We start from the raw sequence: 26,579 nt of genomic DNA on the forward strand, positions 1-26,579 counted from the left end.
CTATTTATCCTTTACTGCAATCTGACTCCATGTGGATAGAAATTCCATTATCTCCCAGGATGGAGCAGAAAATCCCCGACAATTTATTTATTTCTACCGACATATGAAAACAACACTGAAGCTTATTGTCAGTATGAAGACATTTGTAATTGTACAGTTTCCACATTTGAATAGAAGAAATAAATACCAGAGAGAACAATCTAACTGAAGACAACATCTGTTTATTTTTCAAATGTTTTTTGTTCATGTTATCATATGAATAAACCATGAAAAGATTGGACATAGTCACACCGTTAAATATTGATTGATTTTCAATGAGTACATCCACATGTAGACGAGACTAACACAAGGAGGCTCACATAGCAAAGAACTAAACATATGAGCAGGGTCCATTTAAAAAAAAAAAAAAAAAACACCACTTGTCTTCATGAACAAATCAAAATGACTGCTGGAGGTAAATCTTTATGGTCAGCAGCTGCATTAAAAATAGAACAGAGCTGTTTTGAGGACTAGCGGGCGCTTGACTCTGAGAGCACAGGGGGTATTTACACACTAACTGAACAACTCAACCCGCTGCGTTCCATCTCATAATCAATTATTCAGCATGCAATCCATTTTGAGGCAGTATGAGAAAGAAAAAAGAAATGAATTGTGTACATGTGACACACTAACTCTTCCAGCAGCTCGGGATGCCCTTTAGGTTGGGTCACAACCCTGTCGTGAAGCGTGTGTGGATCCACTGAGTAGCCTGGCTGCGTGCGCTTGTACTGTATATGCATGGAAACATGTTGTCAGCAGAAACACACACAGGAATTGCAGGGTTTTCCCCTTTTAGTGGTTCTGAATCTCCACGTTAGGTTGGAGGTTTTAGACAGTCCTGTAGTGCTGACAGAATATCTTGTAGAATGGCATTTCTGTTTTCTTTAGACACCTAAGTGGGAAAAGAAATAAGCAAAAACCATTTTAAGATAAGTACGAGTAATGAATATAATGTACATTTACACATTTATCAGTGCTGCCAAAAGATGAATAACATGAGAAATGTGATAAAAAATGTCTTAAAGCCTCACAGAACAGTGTCCGTTTTGTTAAACCACATGTTGTAAATACATAATGTCTGACCTACTGTCTCATAAATGAAATTACCCATCATATGTTTCCTGAAAATGTTTACACTGACCCATAACCTTGCTTACTGTAATAACTAGCACAGCATGGTGAGTATTTTGCATGACAATATCCATAACTGAGTCTTCCGTGATAAATTATTTTGACATTTGAGACCACCCTTTGTTGTTGAATCAGTCACGCATGATTTAGAGTTAATCCTGCTATAGGAGAGGGATAATGTGGGGCATGCCCCCTCTGTGTTAGTGAGCAGACCGACCTAAGACCTAGTGAATAGTGTAAACAGTGTCCTATAGCTATTGTGGGACTTACAAGCTCCTGAAGTGACCTAAATATCTATTTTTTCCCAGCAAGTGTGCTTGTATTTGTACTCACAGTGAAGACCTTGACATCTCTCCTGCTCCGCACCTCTTCAACCAGACCCAGTGGTTTACCCTTGGGGATGGGGATGGTGCCCAGCACGGTGCAGGAGGAGCTATCTAAAGTCTGCCTCACTGCCCTGATGAATGACTGGCTGAAGAGCTCCATTTTCCCAATCTCGTCAATGACAAACACCTTCCTGCCGCCCCCATCTGCTGACCCTACCTGGAGGTGAGGGGGTGTCAGAATTAAAGGACCAGTGTGTAAGATTTAGTGGCATCTAGCAGTGAGGTTGCAGATTGTAACCGACTGAATACCCCTGCCCTCACCTTCCCCTTCCAAGCGTGTAGGAGAACCTACGGTGGCTGCGAAACTCGCAAAAAAACGTGAAAGGCCCTCTCTAGAGCCAGTGTTTGGTTTGTCTGTTCTGGGCTACTGTAGAAACATAGCGGACTCCATAGAGGAGGACCCGCTCCCTATGTAGATATTAAGGGCTCATTCTAAGGTAACAAAAACACAACGATTCTTATTTTCATGGGATTATACACTAATTAAAATGTACTTATGAATATTATATTGCATTTCTGCCAATAAATCACCCTAAATCTTACATTCTGGTCCTTTAAGCAAGAGCACTGTCAATGCATGCATAAATGTAAAGCTGATGATGGTTATAATTTAGAAATTAAAGTAGACCAGTTCAGTTTGGTCATTAATTGTTAAAAAGATGAAATAGGCTTCACTGGTGAAATCGTGGATGTGAATCTCACTGACTGATGGATGACCTGTGACAGTGCATGCATGTTACACCTAATGGGTGGTTTGCAGTGATTGCAGAAACACTTAAGTGAGATGAAAGTGGTATACGTGCTGCCAAGGCATAGACACCTTCCTTTACAGCACATGTGTAGGCGGCACTCCGGGCTCACTTTACATGCTGGATTAATCACGGTCAGTGACAGCCAGACGGCACCACGAACACTAAAAATGTCACTCTGGAATTTATGTGTTTGCAAGCTTCCAATTATTCCATCAGTTTGGAGAAAATCAAAGGTTTGATGATTTGTTAAGTGGGGGGAGTGTTTTGCTTTCTGTGATCTATTGATGGGGGTAATTTTAAAAGACTGGTGTCTTACCTTCCTGAAGAGGGGGAGAGCCAGGTTTTCAAATGAAGGCAAATCAACCACATACTGCCCAACTGTGTATTCCCTTCTGCCATGAGATGCACCAGCTATGTCTCTGTATGTTGAAGTGACGTTAGGGTTACTCAAAACAGCATGATAAAAGAGAGCAGCTAGTTTGATTTGGATAGGATGACCAACGCTGCTACCTGATTCTGGACAGGTGGCCCCTCGCTCCCGTCACTGTGACGACATCAAAGCCAACTCTCCGGCCTCCCTCCCTGACCTCCTCTGTGTAAAATCCTTCAACTCCCACTCCTGATGACACTAAAGCATCACAGGCTTTCTGAACCAGAGTGGTTTTCCCCACACCTGGAGCAAAAACAAGACACACTGTCAAACAACTGACATACCATTATTGTAAATGACGTTTAATTTTCCATGACTGCAAAATATTTGTTTGTTTTTTTAAATACTCTTTATTTGTTAATAGTGATTCCTTACAAGTTACTTCTAAAAAAAGAGGGAAAAAGAAAGATCAAACAACTTTACAATAACTACTGTGTACCCCCATCCCACGATCCCAACATCCCAAAATAAAAGAGAGAAAAAAGGACTAAGAGGAGAAAAAAGAAAAAGAAAAATAACAATAAGAAAATAAAGAAGTAGTTGAAACAACAGTAGAGGTAATACATGTGATTAAGAAATTTAAATAATGAAATATATATATATATATATTTTTTTTTTTTTAAAGAAAAAATAGGCTTGGCTCAGGGAATATTTTAAGGTATATAGTTTTGTTTTTTGTTTTTTTTTAAATTTAATTATTATTTTTATTTGTTTTCTGTATCCTCTTCATTATGTTGTTACCACAATCACGTTTTTAAATCTTCTAAAATTAGCTAGAAACAAATATCTTTGAATAGAAATTACTGACTCATATTAACAAAATCAAAGTAGTTAGCAATAATGGTATTGCGTATATAAAAAGTGATATTCTTTAATATCGTAACTACGCATAACTGCGTAGTTCCATTACAAACTTACCGATTACGTTTGATTTTATCTGGACCAAAACAGCTAAAGTTAGCTCACTTGAATATCATTTATTAATAGCTTGCTAATTAGCACTCAAGGTTAAGATAGCCGACAGACTGTTCTGAATTTACACCGACTACAGCCTCAGCTGCACTGAGCCCACTGGGTGTAAACAGTTACCTGGAGGTCCTGTCAAGAAAACGTGTTTTATCATTTCAGTTGACACCGTTCACCATGCTGCTGCAGCTCTTCCGTACACACCGAGTTTGCGCATGCGCGCTAGTCACTCGACTCCAGAACTTCTCAATGATTCCTTTGGTTTAAGGAGCAAATGAAACATCAGCAGTAACTGTAAAAAAAAATGTTGAATAGGTCTAAATCATAGCATTCAGTTAAACATAATGAATGAACTATGAAAACTGCAGACATTATCAGTGGTGGAAGAAGCATCCAGATATTCCTGAGGTTAAAGTAGCAATACCACACTGTAAAAATACTCCATCATTAATAAAACTCCTGCATTCAAAATTTTGCTTAAGTAGATGTACAGAAGTAATGGAAAAAATATATTTAAAGTAACAAAAGTACTTATTATGTGGAGTGGCTTTTATTAGTGTTGAACTCTGGGCTCATTATTATTGATGCATTATTATGATAGTTGCCCAATTTCAACTGCTTTATGTACTTTTGGGTAGTTTTATCTATAACAATGCTTTTTTTTTTTACACTGATCATATGTTGTATATATAAAATCTTAATCTGAGAGATAAACATAGCTGTGGAAGAAATGCAGTGGAGAAAAAAGGACAAGATTTCCATCTAAAATTTATTGGACCAATAGTATAAGGTGTATGGCAGCATAAACTGAAACTACTCAAGTAAAGTACAAATACCTCAAAATTGTACCTAAGTACAGTACTTCTCTATTTCAGTATTTAGTTACTTTCCACCACATGACAATATCCAGTTGTGTAATGGAACCAGGACTCTATAACTTGAAAGTTACAAATTAGCAGTGATGAAAGTATTCATACACTTATAAAAATAAAAATAAAAATAATAAATGAATAAAATGAGCAATACCACTGTGTAAAAAACTCCATTACAAGTGAAATTTCTGAATTTTTAATTTTACTTAAAGTATGTTATCAGGAAAATGCACTCGGAGTATCTATAGTAAAAGTAATCATGCAGAATGGCTCCAGCCAGTGTTATATTATTATTGTATTATAGTTATTAATTCATTTAAGCAGCAGTTTAAAGTTGTAGCTGGTCAAAGCAGAACTAGTTTTAACTATATTTTTGAGTTGTTTAATTGCTGTATAACAATACATCATATTTTATAAGCTCATCATACTGTATGTTTTTGAATGTAAAATCTTTATCTCCGACATTATTCATCACAAAAGCTGTCAAATGTAGAGTAGGAAAAAGTACAATATTTCCCTCTGACATGTAGTGGAGTAGACGTATAAAGTTGCTTAAAATGAAAACACTCAAGTCACTGAAACTAAAAACATGCCACACCAGTCTTAAAATGAATGATTAACTGTCCCTGTTTTGCTTATCAAATAGTATCGAGAAAGAAAATGCAAAGCAGTGGGTGGTATTTACAGGAAATACCATGAAACCAGAAGCTGCCCTGTAAGCTCCAGCAGATTTTCTGACTTGTGACAACTCTAATGGAAATGGGAGCTTAAAAATGATTTGCATAAACAGCATCCATAGAGAGATTTATCATCCTCTTATATGTTACTAAAAGACTCCAATACGTTATGCAAATGACCAATACCCTACTATTAACTGAGTGATAGAGAATTAACTGTAGCACATTAGTTCCACAAAGGCTTGTTTTTATTTAAAAAAAAAAAGTTGTCAGACATCAAAACTGAAATTTGCTACGGTACAATAAAGCTACTCATATGTTGCACTTGTTTCAAGTAAAGCCTTAATTTTACTATAATTTACATAGTGTAACCAGGGAGCTTGTTGGCCACCAGCTCAGAGATATGCTGATACTCTTTTCTAAAGTCCAGAGATCCAAGCTCATCCTCCAGTTCCTCTGCCTCCTGCGGTTCAAAAGAAGACACTGATTCGGCAGAAAATCCTCGAACTGGGCCGCTGTTCTTGGTCGACTCACTCCTCTGACCTCTAGATGACCTGACGCTTTCTGCTCCCGTCTGGCTACTCTCTGTCATGTATCTTCTGGAGTGCACTGTTCGTACAGAAGCTGACCCATCTCTGTCACCGTCATCAGAGGAAAAGCTGAGAGCCGAGGCCTGGGTTCGAGGTCGTATGATGTGCGTACCCCTCAGAACCCGATGCGGAGAGCTGCATGCTTTGACGGGCACAGGGACGACTGCTCTCCTCTGGACGCATTCAGAGCCGGAGTCAGAATGGCGGAAGTCAAGGCGAACTGGAGACTTTGGAGTTCTGGCTCGAGCGGGCTCAGGACTGCTGGCGGGGTCGGGAGAGTAGGCATCACTGGGCTCAAGACTGTTAAAGTCATCAGCATAGTTTGCTTCCTCACTTCCTTCCCCGCTGGAGTCCGAGAATAAAGATTTTGGGCTGCTGTGTCTGCTGCTCGCTGAAGATTCAATTTTCTGTCTGTGCTTGTCAGACTCAGATTGTGATTGATTAGATTCACTGTGATGCTCAGAGTTGTCTTTGTTTTGGGCAACACTGTCACTCTCCACTCTGGGGATGTGAATACACTTTATGTCTCTTTCAGAGCAGGAAGGCCTTTCAGACATTTGCAGAGATTCTCTGTCTTGTTTACCATGAACTTTCCCCACAGATTTATTTGCATGCATGTTTCTCTGTTTTAGTGTGTTTGTATCTTGTAGCGCTGAATCTGCTGTGATGTTTTGTATCACTGTCTGGATATTTTCATCCAGACTGGAGCTCTGATTTAATTTTGATTTTCTTTTGCTGGACTTCATGATCTTATGACTACATTTTGTCTTTCCTTTGGTTGTACTTGTTTCATTCTGTGTTAGCTCCATGCACTCACGGCGTTTTACAGCAGCTGCAGAGATCTGCTTGAGCCTTAGATTAAACGTTTTAGTTGTTCCATATACTAGCTTTTTCCTACTGGACTCAATCAAAGCCTCTTTGTGTTTGTTTTTCAGCTGTCCTTCAGATGCAGGCCTAAAGATTGGTGTAGAACAGTTTTTAGGGGAATGTAGATGTTTTAAATTTGCCCCCTGTCTGGTTCTCTGTGAGGATCTGGTGTGTGCTTTTCGTGGTGTGTTTCCCTGCACGGCTGAAGGCTCTGTGGATGTAGGCCTATAAATCCAAGCTAAATTGGGATGAATAGACAAGGGCTGGTGTGGGTTCTGTCCATTCAAGTGTGACAGCTCGACAAGAAGAGCATTTAGTAGAGGCAACTGTCTTAAAGCTTCCCCGAGGACGTTTGGAGTCCCCACACTTGTTTGGTCCCGGTCGCTTGACGTTTTTGTATTGTGCTGCACTCCCCGGTCCGTCGCTGGAGAATTCTCTTCCTCTGACGACGTGTCTTCAAATGTAAAAGCCTCTGAGTCTTGTGTCAATAATGTGTAATCCCTTCCTTCATTTTTGCTTTTTTTCCCCCCTGAATTACTGTAGTAAAGGTGCGGGGGGCAGAATACAGTTAAGTCCTCATCAAAACAGTTTTCACTGTCTTGGAGAGTCTGAGGCATTTGGCTTCTTGGCTTATGTTCAGTCTGGGTGGCAACATGAACATCCTGCTTATCCTCATTTATTGATGGTCTGTTTCTAACATCAGACTCATCCGGTGCGGATGCCTGGACTTTCCCACAGTTAGATGGTAATGATTTTGTTGTTACATTGCTCTCCTTGATGCTTTCTTGTACATTTTGTCCTCCATGTACTGTGGTGCGTTTAGGGCCCCTCCTTTCTGTGATGTGTGGCAGTAAACTAGCTCCCAGACTTAACAGTTTATAACTCAAGGATATAGATCCTATTTTTTCCCCTGTGAGGTCGCACACACCAACAAGCCCCCTCTCTCCATGTGAAGAGGGGGTAGCAACACCACGCTCAGCGACATCCTGTCTGATTCTGTCCATCACTTTAGCCAGTGAGATGAGGGAGGTCCCAACTAATTTGGGAATCCCTTCTTTCACATCCAGCAGCATGGCATAGAGAGGGCTGTTTGATAGGTGGGTATGCAGTGAGTGCAGGTTCATTTTGAAGACACAAGACTTGCCTCTGTTAAAGGCGTATTCTCCCCGCTTTTCATTCTGACAGTTCAATTCCTCACCTCTCGGCTCAGGCTGATAAATGAGTAGCGTTGGGAAATCCAGCAGTCGTACTCCAAGAGCCAGCTCGTCGGAAACTTTCGTTTCTTTCTCGATTCGGATATATTCAACTAAAAGTTCGAATGAAAACAGAGTCTCTAGATTATCGTTGATGTGTCGTCCTGACATTATGAACGCGATATGGCCACAAAAAACACCCCTAACCGGCTGGAAAACTAAACTAGCTGTTAGCTAATCCGCAAATTCGTTGCTTTCAGCTTCCATCGGCTCCATGGAAACAAGCAACCGTCGCAAGACTTCTACGTCAAACAATGCAACGGGATACCTGGGAAATGTAGTTTCAGGGGGAAGAGGTGGGGGTGAGGGGTTATTCCAGAATTAATGCTCAATAATGTCGCTTTTTTGTATCTTTGAATAAATACGGTATGTTTTGTATTTGTAAAGAGTATTAATTGTGTTTCTCCCCAAATATAAACAATGAAAAAAAGAGAACAACTGCAAGACAACACTGCTGGAAACTACAAAAAACATGACACACTGTGCACACACATTACAGGAATATGAAGATTATAATCTATTCAGGAAGAGTTTGGGAGAGCAACTTTCTGCAGTTCACCAGATGGTGCCACTGTAGGGCTTTTACTGGGCTTATAGACTAAAATAGTCTGCTGGTGAGTGTTGACAAGGCCACAGTTTACATGACAGGGTCTTCTTTTTCGCCTATTTAGCCTATAGTAGACAATAGTCTGTTACTCTCTTTTCAATATCAACCTACAAGGCTGTAATAATAATTTCTCACGGCAGACAGAAAGTGAACGGCAGACTATTCCTACAAGCGTCGGTGGGCGGGGGCTTTTTTCCTTGCGTGTTGTCATCACGGAGGTAGGTGCTGGATGGATATCGCTATGGTCTGTGCTACTTCAGTCTGGAGGCTGAGACTGAAAGAGAGAGATGTGAGACCGACTACCACATAGCCACAACTGGGTTTTTTTGTGGTTTTTTTTACCCCTTAAAGGATAACTAACAACGTTAACAATCTCGCAACCTGGGCTGGACGTCGCTCTTATTCTAAGGTAGGACCCAAGTGTGTGTTTTTTTTAATCTTCAGCATGAAACAACAACAACGTAAAAAGTAGGGCTGCAGCTAAAAGTGAGGAGCGTTACACACACACATACACACACAGAGCGAGAGTAGCGAGGCATGGAAACTCACTGGTACATCAATGGTAATAGTCAACACAAAGGATAAAGTTACTTTCAGGCACCGGGGCAGATGTAATTTGAGCGACAAACATTAAAGAGCAAAAGGATATGTTTCAGGCAGTAACCTATATATAGCCTATATATGTGTCTAACCATTTAAATGTAAGGTATGAGCTCTGTTCACTGACTGCTTGACTCGTTTTTGTTTGTTTTATTTAGCATTAACCTCACCTGTAGACGAAATTCAATGCACAATACATTTAATTTTACATGCATGTTCCTGAAGGACTATTACTTCATGTTATATGTTAAATCAAATAAATGCTATCATACGCTGACGTCATATTTTCGGGTGATGTGTGTGTGTGCGTGCTGAGGGACTAATTGGACTGGATTTGCACGGAAATATTTTTGAATGAATTTGTTTAGTGGAGTGCTTCCATGAAACGGTGGGGGGCGATAAAGGTATCATTGTCCAACTGGTCATGGTTAATAAAGCCTTCACATGCCCACAGTAGGTGAACCACAGACTTACAGGTCATATTTCACTGTTCTGTGGAGCCCAGAATGAATATGCATTTATTTACACTATGTAAATAACGGTCAAAGCAATCACTTGTACACTGCTTTTGTATTTATATATTTATTTGAGGTATCTTTACTTTTTTGTAGCAGTGGGAGCTTGTCAGACAAAGAACAATTTCCCCTAACATCAGAGTTGTTTGGATTCTCCATGACTAATATCTGGCAGTCTGCTTGTACACAGCATGTACAATCTTGCCTCATCGCTGGCTGCTCCTGTGACCCATTCAACATAGTGTGTACTGTATACTCCTCTGGGAGAGTAAACAAGTGAAATATTGTTTGCCTTCCAGCACCATATCCTTTGCTGTCTTCCTGTAGGAAGTTTATCCTCCACAATAGCTAAGTTCCCAATAAAAGGAAATAAATAGGTCTATTCCTCTGCTGGTGGCTAGCTGCAGACACAACAACAAGGTGCTCTTGAGCGTAAATGTAAGTTTCCATTGCTTAATTCTCAGTACCTTGGATTTATGTTCTTGTGGCTTCACAGTTCCCATCAGAACAGATCAAGCATAAAGAGTTTCTCAGCTCCTGGAGCGTTCAAATCAATAAGACACCATTATTTTTCACAGGGTTTTATGGCTGGGAAAGATTAGTTTTCCATGGAGCTGTGCTAAACTAAGTAGGCACAGGAATGTTTTAAGATGGCTCCAGTATGTTCATGGCCGAGTATAACATTTAATATATTTTCCTTTAACATTAAGAATGTTTGGCTTAACTCCAGCTGTCATATGTCTGTACATCAGGGAGGCAATTTTTCAACTGACCATTCTCCTGAACGGGCATGATGTGGATGTGAATAATGTGCTATTATTGTGCACCAAAAGGTAAAAAACTGCTTATTTTCTCCGCCATCATGTAAATTATTAGTTAGCCTATTTTTATCAGTTAGCCTATTTTCCCTTTGAGCTTGAATTCATGGATTTGCTCCTTATATAGTTGACCACAATACTTCAATTTAGAGTGTTTCGCTTGATTCCTGACATGGTGAATTTTCTGTTGGAAAATGTGTTTTGGTTCCATTGCTGAAGGGGGAGGTAGATGAAAGACAGATTAAAAACAAGATCCTCCCTAATGTAGATGAAAATGAGGCTGTCTAGGTACCCTGTCCTGCCCGCTGCCAGCAGCACACTCCTAGAAGGAGACCCATTCAGCAGCCATGATAATGACAGTGCCAGGAAAGTCTTTCAATCTTAGTTTGAATAGAGATCTATTTCATTCTGCCATTAATAGGGTGTGGAGATGGCCCTGAAGAAGAAATATGTTCTCATCTATTTCTAACAGCGCCTTCTGCATGAATAACCAGACAATGGGTAATTGAGCCGGATAGATATGTCTTTCAAAATAAAGTTATGTGCACAATGTGTACTCAGCTGAACAATAAGGCACCTGTCAGGTTTTGGCAGAGAAACGGCTTCCTGTGACATGCCCACAGGCCGTATCCAGTTGTTATCATTGCAGAGCTGTTTAGGATGTCTTCTGGCCTGGAGGGCTTGGAGACGCCCCACTAGAGTTTCAACAGTTATGTGTTTGTAACACAGAATTTGCCTGTAAAGATATTACCATAACACAGAGGTGTTTGGATGTTTTCTGTAGGCATAGGAAATTACTTAACAATAACGGCTGATTTCTGGCTTCTTATTGCACCACTCCCCCTGCAGCACCTGACACCTGTCTCCCGGTCTTTCCCCTTGTTTGTCTCTGTTCCCACGTTGCTTTGCTGCTGGTGTTCTGACTAGTCATGATTTTGAGAAGAGGGGGGAAAAAAAAGACTTAGAAGCAGGCCACGTTTTTTAGGGGTGATGTATTTCTCTTCATTGTACCAGAGAAGCATGCCAAACCATGTGGTGCCCCCTCCCCCTTTCCAACAGATCCCACACCCCCACGCATGTGACGAGGATCAGGAAACCTGGTCTGGTCTGGGCCGGCTGACCGGCTGGCTGGCCAGGAGTCACAATAGGCCTCCCCGACCAAATCCTGTTGCTTCAAAACCAACCAACCAGCAGACAGGGGATCACATGCTGCCTGCTCCTGTTGTGAGAGCCAGACTTTCTCCTCGTCTTTTTTTGTCAGCCTTTGTTTTGGTTGCAGTCTGGATTTATGGAAGGATTTAAGCCCACTCATCACTGTCAGGGAAAGCACAGATGCCGTCATTAGGTTGATGTTTTTTAATGAATTGATCTCGTGTTCCACCACAGGTCTGTCTCTGATGGATGTGGGTGGTTTACTGAGCAATGATCATCATGTGTACAGTGTAGAGAAAGATTGGAAATAGGAAAATGACGTTCCTACGAAGGAGTCGAGACCTTTTGAATTGGGGTATCAATTAAATTTGTAACACTGATGATCAATTAGAGCCCTAGAACAATCTACCTCATCAGTGCCAGCTATACTACCCATTCATTAAATATATAAAGTAACAATAAACCCTCCCATGTTATTCTAAGAGGAAGGATGAAACACGTTTACCAAAGGATCTTGACACACTCACTTCTCTAAGGTCAGTGTGTTGAGTTCTCTTAGGGTCGTCCATCATCTCTCTCTGCACATTATACGACTCCTCATGTGCAATCAGTGTAATGGCATCTGCATGTTTTTTAACAGCTTGTTCAGGCACTGGCGTATGTCAGCATGCATCTCAGGGAACCACAGGAAGATACCACAGTAAGCCTTCACAGCACTGTATTTCCACTCTTTACATGATACGCAGAAACAAGATGTTATGGCCTGTGGTGTGTGAGCCCTCGTGTGCTGCTTTTCTTGTTTATTTATTTGTGTCTAGTAGGTGTATCGTTGGTTAATTTGACTTGACTGATGCGGTTAAGCCTCACGGTAGATAGTGTAGATTAGAAACAGATGGATGGATGTTTGGTCAGATGTAATGCCTGCCATTTAAAGGCATTCACCAGGGGATTTCTGTATTGTGCTTTGCGTGTTTTTAAAGAGAAATGAATACGTTGAACATTTTCATGGCTATCATGTTCACAGGTTTGTGAATGGTAAATTAGTAAAAAAAATGAGCTAAAATAGCTTTTACATTAGCCCTTCCCTTGTGTCTTGTACATCTTGTTTCTGCTCTCTTCTGTAATTTCCCACCCTCTCGCCACTCATACAGTGGCTTGCTGTCGTGCCAAGCACATTTGAGTGAAAAAGTGGTGCTGTGGCCGGAGGGTAAGCTGCTGGATGGAGCAGATGGTATAATGACAGAAGTCAAATGCTGATCGCCCCATTGCTAGTGAGGACCCTGTCAACCTCTGGTGACACACAGCTGAGCTTCTGAAGGACTGAGGAAGAGGTTGGATGTGGGGGCAAAGGGGGAGGTTAAAGGTTTGAGCCCTCTCATGACCGACTTTGCCGTCACTGCCTGCTCATGCATAGATAGACTGTTAATGGAAGGAGGGATGAGATGAGATTAGGCATCTGATAACTGCAGCCAGAGCAATGAATGATTTATGTTTCACTAATCACTTTATCCTCGTTACAGCTGTTTTGAAGCCTTTTGTTGCGGGGCGAATGGCGAATAAGTGACGACATATTGCGTTATATCCATACATTAGATATTATTACTGTCTCACCGGTCATGAAAACATCATCACATGACCAGCTTACACCAGCTTGTACCTTACTGTTTAACTGTGACCTTTTGAAACCACACATGATTTTCTGGACTAAGCTCACATCTACACACACGACTGACAGACGGATCTACATATGATCTTTACTGTATGGTGGTGGGTAACAGATGTAGCCCTGACAGTAAACACAGATGTAACTATCAGATATGTTTCCATCTGAAAGAAAATCATTAATCCCAATGATAAGCCTTTTGATCTTCGGATACAATGGTGAAATGTAGGTCATCACAGTTTATTAAAGAGGACCATCGTCATCATTATTGCTGAAGATTTTGATCTTGTTGCCATCTACCCGCATCGGTTAATGGTGCATCTATATCTGCAGCTTGATCATAAAGCCAAATTGAGGCAAACCACAACCTTCAATTTTTGCACTAAATCTATTACTCTTGTTGCTAGTGTGAGTAAACATAGTAGTTGATCCTTTCACTGCAAATTCTACTGACTGGTCAGCAGTGCAAATACCACTTGTGTGAGCTGTGAGCATGGGAGGATCACTCTTTGTTTCACCAAGCCAATTATTTAACAATGTCACTCCACAAAACATCATGTTCATGCATTATGGATTTGCAATAGTCAAGCATATAGGAAAATGTGTCTTGCCAAGACGAATTATGTCTGCACCTCCTGTTCCCTTAGGAACTCATTAGTGTCCATATCAGGAATGTTGGGGGAAAAGGCCACTGAAAGTCGCAGACCCTCCCTACATGTTTTGTCTACATGTCTGTCCCTGTGTCACAATGGAGTGAATGAGTGCTGGCCAGTCATTAACCCGATGGCCGCTGAGTCCAAGGACCAGTCGTGACCCACGGGGTTAACTTTGTCTGTGTTCCCCTCAGCGGGCCCAGACAATCGGGACAACTGACCTCTCTGGTCACAGCCAGCCTCCAATGGGAGATAAGAAGGGATTTGGTGTGCATACCTCCTTCTTACTGTAGCGAAAAAGAAAGGGCCTGTCTGAATAGGCAGACAGGAGTGGGTGTAGGTGATACACCCAGTGTCCAGACAGCATGCCTCTCTGTCTCTCTGTCTGTTCATTCATTGAATATCACCTTGGTGTAGATGAACTCCAAACTCCAAGGTGATATTCGAACTCCAAAATGGCCAATATTATATACAAAAGAGGTATGAAATAATACATAATGAAATCAAATAATCATATGAACAAATAGAGGAAAATATGTATAAATCAATAAAGTGAGAAATAATTTACTAAACTAGTGAAATACAACCCATTATTATGCAACATTATAGCACCTGTATTAGTTTGATTCAATGTGTTGTCACTTGTTTCCATCCTGTCTCCCTTTAGTCAATCACATGCCAATAAGAATGATGAAATGATGAGCGGATGGATTTATCTCACGGTTTATTGGATCATTAATGTATTTTACAGTATTTTATTTGGAATCCTGAATGGAAATCCTGGTTTGTTAGTCATCACATGTTGGTTAATACTAACTAAACCTCCCTGTGCAAACATCTGTGCCCTTGAGTGTCAAATTGACCCGAGGTAAACCAAGGAGCAAACAGCCATCGGATGTGGTGTTTTAAAGCATAAAAGTACGCCGACGTGTTTCTGATAGAGGTTGATTGTAATTAACTCAAATAGAGCAGATCCGTGACAGATGTGCCATAAAGTGCTCAGCTTTAGTGTGTGTGTGTGTGTGTGTGTGTGTGTATGTGTGTGTGTGTGTGTGTGTGTGAACCATTGAGGCATTGCTGCTGGAGCCAGTATCCTTCACTTAACCTCACCAGTGCACTGCAGTGCTTCCACGATGTCATTGAGTGTGAGGTTGTGCAGGAATTCAGTTCAGCTGGATGATTTCAATAGATATTACACTGAACACTGAGACTTTAAGAATATAACAAGGATCCGAACAGCCAACTGAGGTGACATAGAGGTAGTATATAAGTGTAGCTGAATAACACCGCTCTGTTGTTTGCTAGAGGCTGATTTGTTATTATTGTGAGTTGGCCTCTTCTGCTTTGTGCACAGCAGTGTGAGGAATGTGTGTGAACGTTTCAGCGTATCAGCCTTTTTAACAGGAAGGAACTTTCTTCTAAACAGTCCTTTATCAATTGTGAGAAAGTGTCTGTTTTTTTTTTTTTTTTTTGGCTCCTTTCATGTTGCCAGCTCTCTGACATGAGACAAATGAGAAAAGTCTAGTCATGGTCTGTAGTCTGTCATTGTGTTTTTAGAAGCGCTTACGAAACATATTGGGAGGAGGATATTATTCTTGTTTGTGTTTCCACTGGTCCATAAATCAGATGATAATGAGCTTAGTTTACTGAACGTGTGGTTTATTCTGGAAATCCCAGAACTATAACAAAACTTGGAGCGTTTGCAGTTTTATTTTCACTAAGAATCTGAAAGTGGTGAAAGAACATTCTGATTGTGTTATTCTTTAATTTGACAGCAAATGTCCGATAAAAGAAATTAGAGGCATTACGACATTCTTTCAAGAACTTTTTTTTTCATTTCCTAGAGTTTCGTTTGGGTAAAATAAACATTATACTGCTGTCGATATCCTTGAAAGATATTTCGTCTCTTGTAGTTCTGTCCAGAATGTACTTTTGAATTATGCACACCATTAAACTAGGACATTACTATGTAGCCTTTGTATCCACTTACTGAAGCACAAAAATGCCTCTACATGATGTTGCCTTTGGCCTATTCTTGTAACTTGCTGTTAGCTAAGATGTAGGAGTCTGTGACTATTTTAGACAAGCCTGAGATACTGGGGTTACTGGTGTGTATGGGAAACCCTTTTACACAAAGTGGAAGGGAAGGCTAAAGCGGAGAGGAGCTGAACTGTGCAGGGCTGGCGGTCGGCCTGGCCTTGCCTTGTACTTGGGGCTGCAGCGGCGGTATGATGTGTTTAAGGAGCACTGGCTCAGCCAAGCAGAGCTAATTCGAAGCTAGAGTAGTATATTCCATCTCACTTGTTTTTTTTTTTTCTCTTTCTTTGCAACATCATTTTGACTAGCCTTCCTTTTATGCGATTTGTAAAGGCTGTTGACGAAAGATAATGATCTGGAGTGACAGTGGCCTGATTTTTTTTTTTCTTTTTTCCTGCTTCTGTAATCGTGCTGTCTGTCAATGTGGAGGAGATCAACTGCTCCCTTCCTCCCCTCCACTGAAGTGTATTGAAAGCTGTTGTGGATGTTTGGAGGTTAGCCACAGGGGGTGGGACACTGTGGGATCCAGAGCCAGAGGGCCAGCACATTTGACACTGAATGCTAGTCTTTATATGGGTTTACTGCCTTAAAAGAAGAGGGAGGAAAGGAAAAGGAGATTACATAACGCATTCAGGCAAACAGTGTCCCAGACACTATGTTAGAATCCTAACAAGAGGTCTTTGTATAAGTAATTCTTACAATGCCTAGCAGCTACAGTGTGTGTTCATTCAGTGCTTACCTTCTCCGGGCTATGTTTACTGGAAGCCTGTGGAAGCTCTCTGAAATGTAAACAGGACTGTAGGGCCACATACAGTTCAGCACTGAGCTGAACAGACCCTGAGCCAAAACACAACGAAACACATAACTGCTGGATAGGTGCTGTGTATCTGACCACAGGAGCAGCTGTGTAATTACACTGAACTTGTTCTCATCTATCTCAAGATAATCTGTGTTTAGATGGAGCACACAAACACCAAAGGTCAGAGGTCAAAGAAAGCCTCCAACTTGTTGATGGATTTACTTTGTAATATATTTACTTTAGTATACTTGCGGGAATTCGAAAGTTTGTTTTTTCTTCCTCCACAAGTGATAACTTCCTGGCCTGCAGTTTTTGTCATGCGCATGTACACATAAAACTTCAATAATTAAATGTACACATGCCCGTAATTGATATTTCTCCAGCACAAATCTAGCTGTATAAACCAGATTGCTCCCAACCCCCTTCCCCGATTAAAGAAACAGAGTTCCTCATTTACATGACTCTAAAAAAAATCAGGTTACCGCCGAAAGCCAACAATAATCAGGTTACTGAAGTGCATGTAAACGCACTGATTCTCATCGGGTCACACATGAGGATCCTTTCTCTCAGGTGGTGACATTTGACATTTTCTGGGGGAGTGTAAAGAGAGAAATGATTGTAGGTTAATTGTTTCCTGTCATTTTGTTTAATTTTCACTGAAAGGCCCTCTGAGTCTCAGGTCCCTGAGGAGACTTCTTGCATTTCCCCAGACTCTTCACGAACAGAGCTTATTCCCTGGTAAGTCTATACTGCTCTGTTTGTTGACTTCGCGAATTTCCGCTGCACTATAGCTTTGTCACCTCAGCGTTTTTGTTGTTGTGCTGCAGAGTCAACAACATGCCCGTGGCTAGATTTATAATGTGTTGTGTGATGGGTTTGCAAACTGCTTGTGATAGATCCTGAAAAAGACACACACTTAGCTATGAGCCTCTGCTTGAAGATTTTTCCCCAGGGAGTCCCATTCTGGAAAACGGTGGTTTTTATTGATTTTAGTATTGAATTGTATTACTGTCTGCACTGTTTCAGGGGTGACACTAAAGGGAATTCAAATATTTCATATTTCTGAGGTGGTGTTTCAAGGTCAGATGCAAATATTACCCATTAGACTTCAATTAAAGAGCTCTCTGTATCTCTTATTAGCAGGCAGGTTGACACACACACACACACACACACACACACACACATAATTATAGCAGTGGCCTGTGGGTGTCATCCACCTTATCAAACCCTGCTGGATATAACACTGCGTTTGCAATCTACCAAAATGAAAGCAAGACTTTGCATGAGTCATTCCGCCGTGTTGGTGACCCCGAGAGCAAGTTGTACAGCTGCCAGCGCCTGGTGCTTTCTCCGAATGCTGCCATCTTGGTGACATTCTTCTGAGCCTGCTGCAGTTTAGAGATAAGGATGTGAGGAATAAGGAAATCTGTGTTTATTTGGGATGCTTTTGTAAAGTCTGGCCAGCTCTGTGATTAAGGACAGACACTTTCCTGCGCACATGTTTCATCTTGTGCCTGATCTCTGCTTGAGTGAGGTGGAAGTACATTAAAGAATCTAACTCCGGCTTCTTTTTTTTATGTCATTCTGAATTGCATAAATATTAATACAAGGAGACGTCCAAGTCCATCACCAGTGAGTTATCTTAGGAGAAAACGCTGCCTTATGCTGTAGAACCGTACTTCTTATGACTGTTGGGACATTTGTTTTTCTATCCATTCCCCATTCTAGCACTACCCCCCCCCCCCCCCCCCCCCCCCCTTCATGAGATCACCTCATCAGATCGTTGGCCTCGATCGGATCTAAAGGTCAAAGGTCACTTGATCAGTGGGGGCCCTCACGTCGGGTCGGATCAGTGCACTTGGCTCCTGGTGGAAGGGATGAATTCATCCGCACTTATCTCCCTGGACACTTTCCCCCCATTTAGCATTCAGGAAGGGGGATGGTAAGATGGTAATGTAACGAGGTGGGAACAAGAATAGAGAGATATGGAAGCAAAAAGAGAGCAAGGGCATTCACAACGCTTCCTCCTCTCAGCGCGCTTTTTATGGTTTATGTGCAGTCTGCATGCGTGTATACACAGATATTTAGGAGGGGATAATAATGACCCGTTGACTGGAGGAATGGGATGTGGGTATCTTTGGTTGGAGTGTGGGTTTTTTTTTGTTGTTGATGGCAGCTGACTCCTCTCTAAATCAGTGAGATCAAGGATGTGCTGATGAGTGGTATGAGAGAGGGGAGCGCAGTATTTCCCCCTGATGCTTTGGTATCTTTTTTTTTTTAAGGGAACCTGTCTGTGTCTGTGCATGTTAGACTGCGAGCATTTGCGTGCATTTATGTGCGAGTGCACGTGTGTGGGTGGCTCTCAGTGGGAGGTTAGTCTTTGACACCCTTTTAGATGCCACACCTCCCTTAAACACACCCACCGCATGCCATGCCAGCTGCAGCTGTTGTGCCTCAATGCTAGAGATGTAGAAAATTCCTCTCACTCTGCAATTAGAGCTGCAGATTGCTGAATAGCACACATTGCAATGTCCTAAAATTGCACTTGGTCGCCTTTCTACTCCCAAGAACACTGAGTAAATAGAAACTGATGAGAGCGAATCATGAATAAACTGGCCCGGTTTGTCTCCGAGTTGACAGATTGTGTTTTGTGCAAGCTGCTCCTTGTGATGTGCTGTTACCCCGGTTAAAGAAACCAAAGGGTGGAAAAAGGCCTCATTGATGGGGTGGGTTTCTCACGCCTGACTGAGAATGTTCGCTTTCCATCGAGTCAAGTGGTGCATTGTGATCTCAACCAAAGAAATGCAAATATATAGAACAGATGTACTACTTTTTGCCCGTTTGTCGGCAGGAGTAATCCCTCACTCTGGTGGAGATTGTGTAGGGTGCACTCTGGGTGCAAGCCTAAAGTGTTAACAAGGGGAAATCATGTCACCATGGCACATGTGATGGCCGCCTGCCTTTCAGGGCCTTTTCTCAATAAGGCTAGATGCTCAGGAGAGATAAATGGAGGCTTTTGTGGCCTTTGCCAGAGGGAGAACTGCACAATGCGGGACACACACAGCGCAAGGTCTTTTCCAGAGAAAACAGCTAAAAGCAGCATTTCTGCAGCCCCTCCTCCGTTTTCTATTTCACTCACTCCTTCACTTTCTCCTGTCTCTCACTCTTACTCACTTCCCGATTCCTTTCCTCCTCCGTGAGAACTGAACCTTACTCCCATAATGTTTTTTAATAAACGGGCTGAGGGAATGGAAATAACTCGGACCATTTCCCATTGCTTCCCTCTACCCACTCCCCCCCCCCCACTAGCAGTCTCTTTACAGGGCTGTGGACAGTACTTAAGCACACTTCCTTTAATGATGCACAGTGTTTTACACTGCTCTGAGCACTAGCAAAGTACACATTTAAGGCATACTCATACACCCTGGACACGGCAGCCTCAATATAGCTGTGCTACTTCTACATCATCAGGTATTAGGCTCCTCCACTACCACGACTGCTTTGAACAGGATGGAGGTCAAATTGGCCTGCCGCCTGGGATTTAAAGTACCACTGCACATCCTTCAACATGGCCAGGAGACACTGGCTCGGAATTACTATCTATTGTACTCCTCTTTCACTATAACCTACAGTATCATTTCTTGTTATTCAGCACCTCTCCTTTCATTCTCCTTTTCAGTCATTTTTGCCTCTATGTAGCCATTAATTCTCAGTCCCTATCTTTCCACTCTCTATTTGTCTTTTCTCATTTCCTCTCCTTCCCCCTTTGTGACTTTTGGCATATTGTTGTCTAACTGTCACGGTGTGGCTGCTGTCTGGGGTTTTACATGTACATTTGCATGTCGGTTGTTGCCTACATCTGCAGGCCATCCTGCTAGGACTGGGCAATCTCTCATGTGGGTGGCTGCCCTGGGAACAGATGTTTTTGATGCCACTTGTAGGGAAAAGGCTTTGAAAGTGACTCGATAAAAGAGATGCCAGCTGCATGACAAACCAGGGCCGCCTAGTTCTCAGGAACTGTATCAGAGCCACTTCTCACTGCGCTGTGGAAACATGGCCTGTGGAGAATAAGAAAAGTTTTCACTTAATCAGACCGTTCCCTTTGGAGAACTTCATTAATTACAAGAGGAAGTTGCTGTAGTGGAACATATGCTCCAGATGGCCACGGACATGATGCTATTTCTTGTTGTTATTGTTTTATTTTTTGTATTTAGATTCATTTTTTCTATTTTTTTTTCTTCAGATCTTCGCTGGGCATACCTACAGTATGTCAACAGGTTGATGCGTTTATGAATATACCCCTTGTCAGACTGCTTGTTTGTTTGTAGTGGTGCCTTCCATTTCTCTAGTCAGCCATGTTGCAGGCATCTGGCATCCTCTGTGGTCATCTGAAAGCACTGGCAACACAGCCCATACTGCTGTCCTGCTGTTAACGGTATGGCTTCCAGTGTCAACTTTCCTTTGCTTCCTGCCTGCCTGCTACCTCTGGACACATCCATCGAGCAGCACCCTAATCTGGCATCCAGCTCACTCTCCCCTGCCAAACTTCCAATGAAAAGCAGCTCTCTGGCCAGTGATTATTATTCACGTGCTAATTTTAGCCCCTGCAATCGTCTAAAACCCTTATTATCTGCCCTATGGATGAAGCACGTCATCTGTGCTGCACACAAATGTGCTGAGCCGGAACCATTGGTGTCTGCCAACTTTTGCCAAAGTATAGTTTGTAGGTTGTTGTGGTAATGCTGGTACTCTGCCTCAGGGGTTTCTTACAGATCTTAATCATATGTTCATTGGTAATGACAGAGCATGTGAAAAACTTCAAAATATAAACAAGATATCCAAACATGCCTTTGGCGATGTTGTAGTGTTCAAAAATGTATTCATTAGTCAGCTGTGCAGTGTGATTACAGTAACACAATCAAAGTTTAATTTTTTTTTAATAGGCCCAAAGAGGTCATCGTGCAGTAATTCAAAAGAAAATAAGACTGCGTTTAATCATCTCTGAAGCCCTCCGATTTTTTTTGCGACCCTTTGGCAGGCCTTGACCACATGGTCGAACCACTGATTTGAAATATGTGTGTGATATTCTCTTGCATGTGTGAGATCACCTCTTTCACATGTTCTTTATAGATTACAGATTTTGTCGAAAATTTTCATTATATTGCTTCATGTTGCCTGAAACTCAACAATGCTTCTTTCCCTATATTCACCGGAACACCGCTCATCTCTGTGCTGCTCTCTGCTCCTCTCTCCTTTCCCTCCCTCAACTTTCTGTCTTTGTTCTGAAGGGAGGTCTGCTGTCACTCATGGCTGTCATGTGCAGAAAAAGTTGCCTAGCAACAATGTAGAGGGATGCGAGCCACTGTTTACTCTCCACCCCCTCACCTCATGTGCCCACTACCCCCTTCTCTTTCACTCTCTTCTTCTGTCGCAGAGATGGAGTGGCATGGGAGGACAGTGGAGGCAGCTCAGCCTCCTGCTCTCTGATGAATTCAGACAACAGATACAGAACAAACTGAGAGGAGGAGAGAAGGTGGGGAGAGAGATGAGGATGGCGGAGGAGGGGGGGGGGGGGGCAGATAGAGGGAGAAGTGACATTCAGAGATGCTGTGTCTGCCTGTTGCCTGCCAGCTGCTATTCCTCCCTTCCTCTCCGCAGGAGGAACAGGCCATTTCCCTAAACAGCTCCTCACCCGCTCTGCATAACTAAGGAGAAACTTGTCTTACCACAGCATGCCATTATCAGCAGGACTAAAAATACTGGACAGCAAATGTATCACATGCCTGGCTATCGTCACAGCCTCGTGAAAGAGAGCTCAATCTAAGCGGATACAGGTGCCTTACGTTCTCTGTGGATTATTAAATGTCCCCTGGTGGAAGCAATCAGGCAAAAGCCTTTGTTCCTTACCACATTATGCTGTTTTAACTTGTTTAGTACTATAATTACGTAGCAAGCCCCAATGGCTTCCACACTACCCTGTTGAGTTTGGTTGTCTTTTCAGGTTGACCGTAGCATGAAAAGAATCAGCCTCAAGGTTGTTTTCCTGAAAAAATAAACTCCACTACAGAGACAATAAAGGATCGCTTTGCTAGAAATTGCTTAGACAATGTCCTGTGTATATTTAGAAGGATCTGACTCATTTTGGACAGGTAAAGAATTACACTTTTGACAGTACTATTGTCCTATTGTCGTCTTCTATCTAACCCTACCTCCAATATGATGGTAAAAATGGCACCAAAATCATCTCTGAAGTGTCTAAAGGTTCTGCTCAATGCTCAATTGATATCACTCTCATATCTGTCCATTAAACGTGGAAACTGCAGCCAGGAGATGGTTATCTTATGTAGCATAAAGACTGGGACAAGGGGAAACAGCTGGCCTGGGTCTGTCCAAAAGTAACAAAACTGCCCAACAGAGCAAAACTTGATACTTAACATGTTTAAATCTAATTTTCTTTAATTTGTACAAAAACAGAAGTGTTAAAACAAAGAGTTGTGGTTTTACAAGGGGTTATGTGTGGGAATATTTTTTGGTAAGGCACAGTGACCTCCTCTCCTCTTCTCTGCTGGGAATCATAGTATGTTAAGTAATCACAGATAATTAACATTAGCCCATTCAAGTATGCAGCCAAACCTTTCATTACTCCAAAGCAGATACATATCAAAGTTTCTGAAAAAAAATATAACTCTTAGTCACGACAGAGAAAAACTTTTATGAATCAACAAAAAAACTGTGTTTACATTTCTATGTGAGTGAAATAAATTAAGTATGGCTGTGTTGTTGACTATTGACCAAATTCCCAAAAGACTATGTTTATTTCTTTAGATCAGTCAAAACTTTTTGTGAAGCGTTTGAAAGACGAGCTGTTAGGAGCGCCTTGGTAGCCAAATGGTTACTGTGCATGCCACATAAATGCATTGTCCCTGGTTTGATTCCAGCCAACCCTTGTTGCATGTCATACCCATCTCTTTCTCTTCCCTTGTTTCCTGTCAGCCTCTTCACTGCCCACTATCCAATAAAGGCAAAAATGTCAAAATAAAAAACAAAAAAAAGAAAGATGAGCTGTTAAAGATGTTTTTTTAGCGTTTGTGAATGTGGGTCGTTCTGTATGTGTATCCGTTTCTGTAATGACTACCCTTGGTATGTAAATTACCCATCAGACCCGGTCGTCCATGTGCAAATGAGCAGTGTTTGTGGGTTTGTGTGTTTCTCCACAGGCCCTGCTGCACATGTGTGTAGGCTGATGAATAGTTTGTCTGTTTGCTGGGATGCAGTGACAAGAACTCTTAAGTGTTACCTCCTGGGGCTTCCCACTCTTCAAATAAAACTCTTTCCTTCCCCTCAACTTAAATCAAAGCTGAGAAACCTGCCTGCAGAGGCTGGATCAAAGCTTAATGTGGCACAAAGACCTGTACTTGCTGCCATTCATTCAGCTTGATTAAAAAGTCTGTCATTTCCTGCTATTAACATGCTCCTACCTCCAACCAGAAACAGACAGAGCAAAGCAGTCATCAGGAAGTGGTTGGAATGACACTGTTTTAGTGTTTTTTCCAATTAAGTTCAGTGAAACTCAATTATGTTGCACTATACAAGAGGAGAAATATATCATCAAAACTCAATTACCTCAGAGTTGTTCTTTATTTAGCCTTTATGTGTCCAGGGAAGGTTGACTTCCTCAGAAATAACTTACCTCATATACAGTAAACATATGTAAGGTGCCACTCAGAAATCAGAAGTGCTTGTCGGACAGTCCAAAGGCTTTGGAAACCCTGTTGCCACACACCTTCCCAACGTTGCAATTGGAAAGGGCTGTAATTTCTGTAACTTTCTGAAAGCGACAATCCGACGTTCACACCCAACTCTCATAGCTACTGGTGAAATTTGCGGAGGTGAGAGAGTTGACAGGGTTTAAACTTCTCTCTTACACAATTATTTCATTGCGTGTGAATAACTGAATGCAACACTATGAATGTTGTGCAAGAGAGACTGTCTGAATATGTGCATTGTTACCACCTATTTAAACAAATATTGTCTTGTCCCTCTCTATGATGGCCTGCTTTTCACAGCCGTGTGGAAAAGCTATAAACAATTTTGACTTTTGACATGTTTGGACGACATGTCATACCAACCAGGTCTTTTCTAGCGTAAACTGGCACTTACTCACATTCATACCCAATGGTTGCTCAGCACTGCAGTGTTCTAGCGTCGGCCATCCAACAGCTCCTCTGCAGCAGTTGGTGAGTAAAAGTGCCTTGCTCAGTGGTGCCTCAGCCGTTGTTTAATCCTTCTCCACAACCAAATTTAACTGGCTGATGTAGAGATTTAAACCATAAACCTTACACGAGTATGAGTTCCTAACCTCCTCATTGGGGCTGTGATACAATGCACTGACCTCAAACAACTGGCATCAACAAACACCAACTGATCAAATACTGTGTGGTGTGTTTGAATGCAATTTGTTTCAGAAGATATGAGGCGACACATCAGTCAGTCTGTTGTTGCTAGTTCTCTGAGATCAACTTGGCATGTGTAGGTCTGCAGCTGTTTGCGATGGAGCACCGGAGAGTAGCACCCTGCAGAGATGACGTCCTGTTTTCATACACTCCTACGTTGTCTTACTTGCTCTGAGAACCATTACAGCCTCTCCATACTCTGCCTGCCCCCCTGTCTCTTGCTCTGGCTTCTGCCGAATGTAAAAAATATGCAAGTTCAGCATATGGCATATGGATAGAGGGATTATCAGTTTTGAAAGACAATCCCCCTCTTCGGTTGTGTGTTTCTCCCCTTATCTCAGTGTGTTTAAGGTGGTCATGGTTGCTAGCTCTGTTTGTCAGGGAGACCTTTGTACCAGGCTGTAGTTCATAGGACAGCGCATGGATAAATGGATTCCTTCATCTCCCGCAGCTCCAAATGTCAGCCATCGCAAGGAACTTGGAAGGTCACAAGCTTGACCTGGTCATCTTTTCTCGGGAACAATAGCCTTTCCCCCCCTTTTTTTCCCCCCCTCTTTTTTTCTCGTCCTTCCTGTCAGGCAGAGGAGCGCTGAATGTCACGGTCCACCCCCTCCCAACAACCACCAACACCCTGCAGTTTTTTCTCCCCCCACCCAGCACAGCCACCTACTTTTCCTTACATATGCTAATGTTGCAGTCTCATTCAGCTGTTGGTGGCTTTGTCACAGGGGGAGGGAGAGGGTTGTGTGCATTAAGGGGCAGCTGTATGCATTTTGCTAAATTGACTCCCCGATGGCAGACAGACTTGTCTTTATTTTACTTTCTCCTTCTTTTTCCTCAATCTTTCTCCGTTTTCTTCTCAAACTAGTTATTGGATAAAGGAGCAGAGGAGCGAGTTGTGGCGCTGTTGTCTATTTTAGAGCCTTTCTGTTGTGAAGTGTGGTGGATTTTCTCTCTCCCTTGTGTTTTCGGGTAGCTTGTACTCAACAAGTGGCTGATGGATTTAATGCAGTTGGATAGCATCTCCACAGTGGGCTCATTACCGCAGTGGCACATGGAGCTTTGTGTCCTCTCCTTTTAGGATTTATGGCTCTAATGAAAAAGGACTCTCTTAATCAGGTAAGCATGGCAACGATTGATATCTAATGTTGGCCTTTCATGCAGTGGCCTCATAGGAAAAGGTGTTAAGGCTAAAAAACGCATGTAGACTTGAATTTGCAGAATAAGCATTGTATAAGGAGAGGGAGGTCTTATTTTGAGACAAAGGTATGTATGAGTTGTCTAGCCTGTGGTGTCTATCAGTGGAAGAATTTGTGAGT

The 26,579-nt window shown here is 42.0% G+C and overlaps 3 protein-coding genes across 8 annotated transcripts in view; 1 reads left to right on the forward strand and 2 right to left on the reverse strand.

Annotated features, from left to right (window-relative positions):
• Window positions 1-201: 201 nt before the first annotated feature.
• ntpcr (nucleoside-triphosphatase, cancer-related) lies at window positions 202-3,935 on the reverse strand. The gene is made up of 5 exons (XM_044373438.1): window positions 3,828-3,935; window positions 2,819-2,981; window positions 2,625-2,727; window positions 1,504-1,713; window positions 202-931 (listed from the first exon to the last, which is right to left on the reverse strand). Exons 1-5 carry the CDS (start codon window positions 3,859-3,861, stop codon window positions 854-856), a joined length of 588 nt encoding a protein of 195 aa, XP_044229373.1. The 5' UTR covers window positions 3,862-3,935; the 3' UTR covers window positions 202-853.
• A 1,548-nt stretch (window positions 3,936-5,483) lies between these two features.
• map10 (microtubule associated protein 10) lies at window positions 5,484-8,202 on the reverse strand. The gene has a single exon (XM_044373437.1). It carries the CDS (start codon window positions 8,072-8,074, stop codon window positions 5,612-5,614), a length of 2,463 nt encoding a protein of 820 aa, XP_044229372.1. The 5' UTR covers window positions 8,075-8,202; the 3' UTR covers window positions 5,484-5,611.
• A 394-nt stretch (window positions 8,203-8,596) lies between these two features.
• LOC122996899 (signal-induced proliferation-associated 1-like protein 2) overlaps window positions 8,597-26,579 on the forward strand; it is an 87,154-nt gene continuing 69,171 nt past the window's right edge. For 3 of the 6 annotated variants that reach the window (XM_044372691.1, XM_044372694.1, XM_044372696.1), the window contains exon 1: window positions 8,597-8,979. The gene's annotated coding sequence lies outside the window, so the exon portion shown is untranslated. The remainder of the gene's footprint in view (window positions 8,980-26,579) is intronic. The other 3 variants (XM_044372690.1, XM_044372695.1, XM_044372693.1) reach the window with 1 other exon arrangement.

Source organism: Thunnus albacares, chromosome 14, assembly GCF_914725855.1.
Source record: "Thunnus albacares chromosome 14, fThuAlb1.1, whole genome shotgun sequence".
Lineage (NCBI taxonomy): Eukaryota > Metazoa > Chordata > Actinopteri > Scombriformes > Scombridae > Thunnus > Thunnus albacares.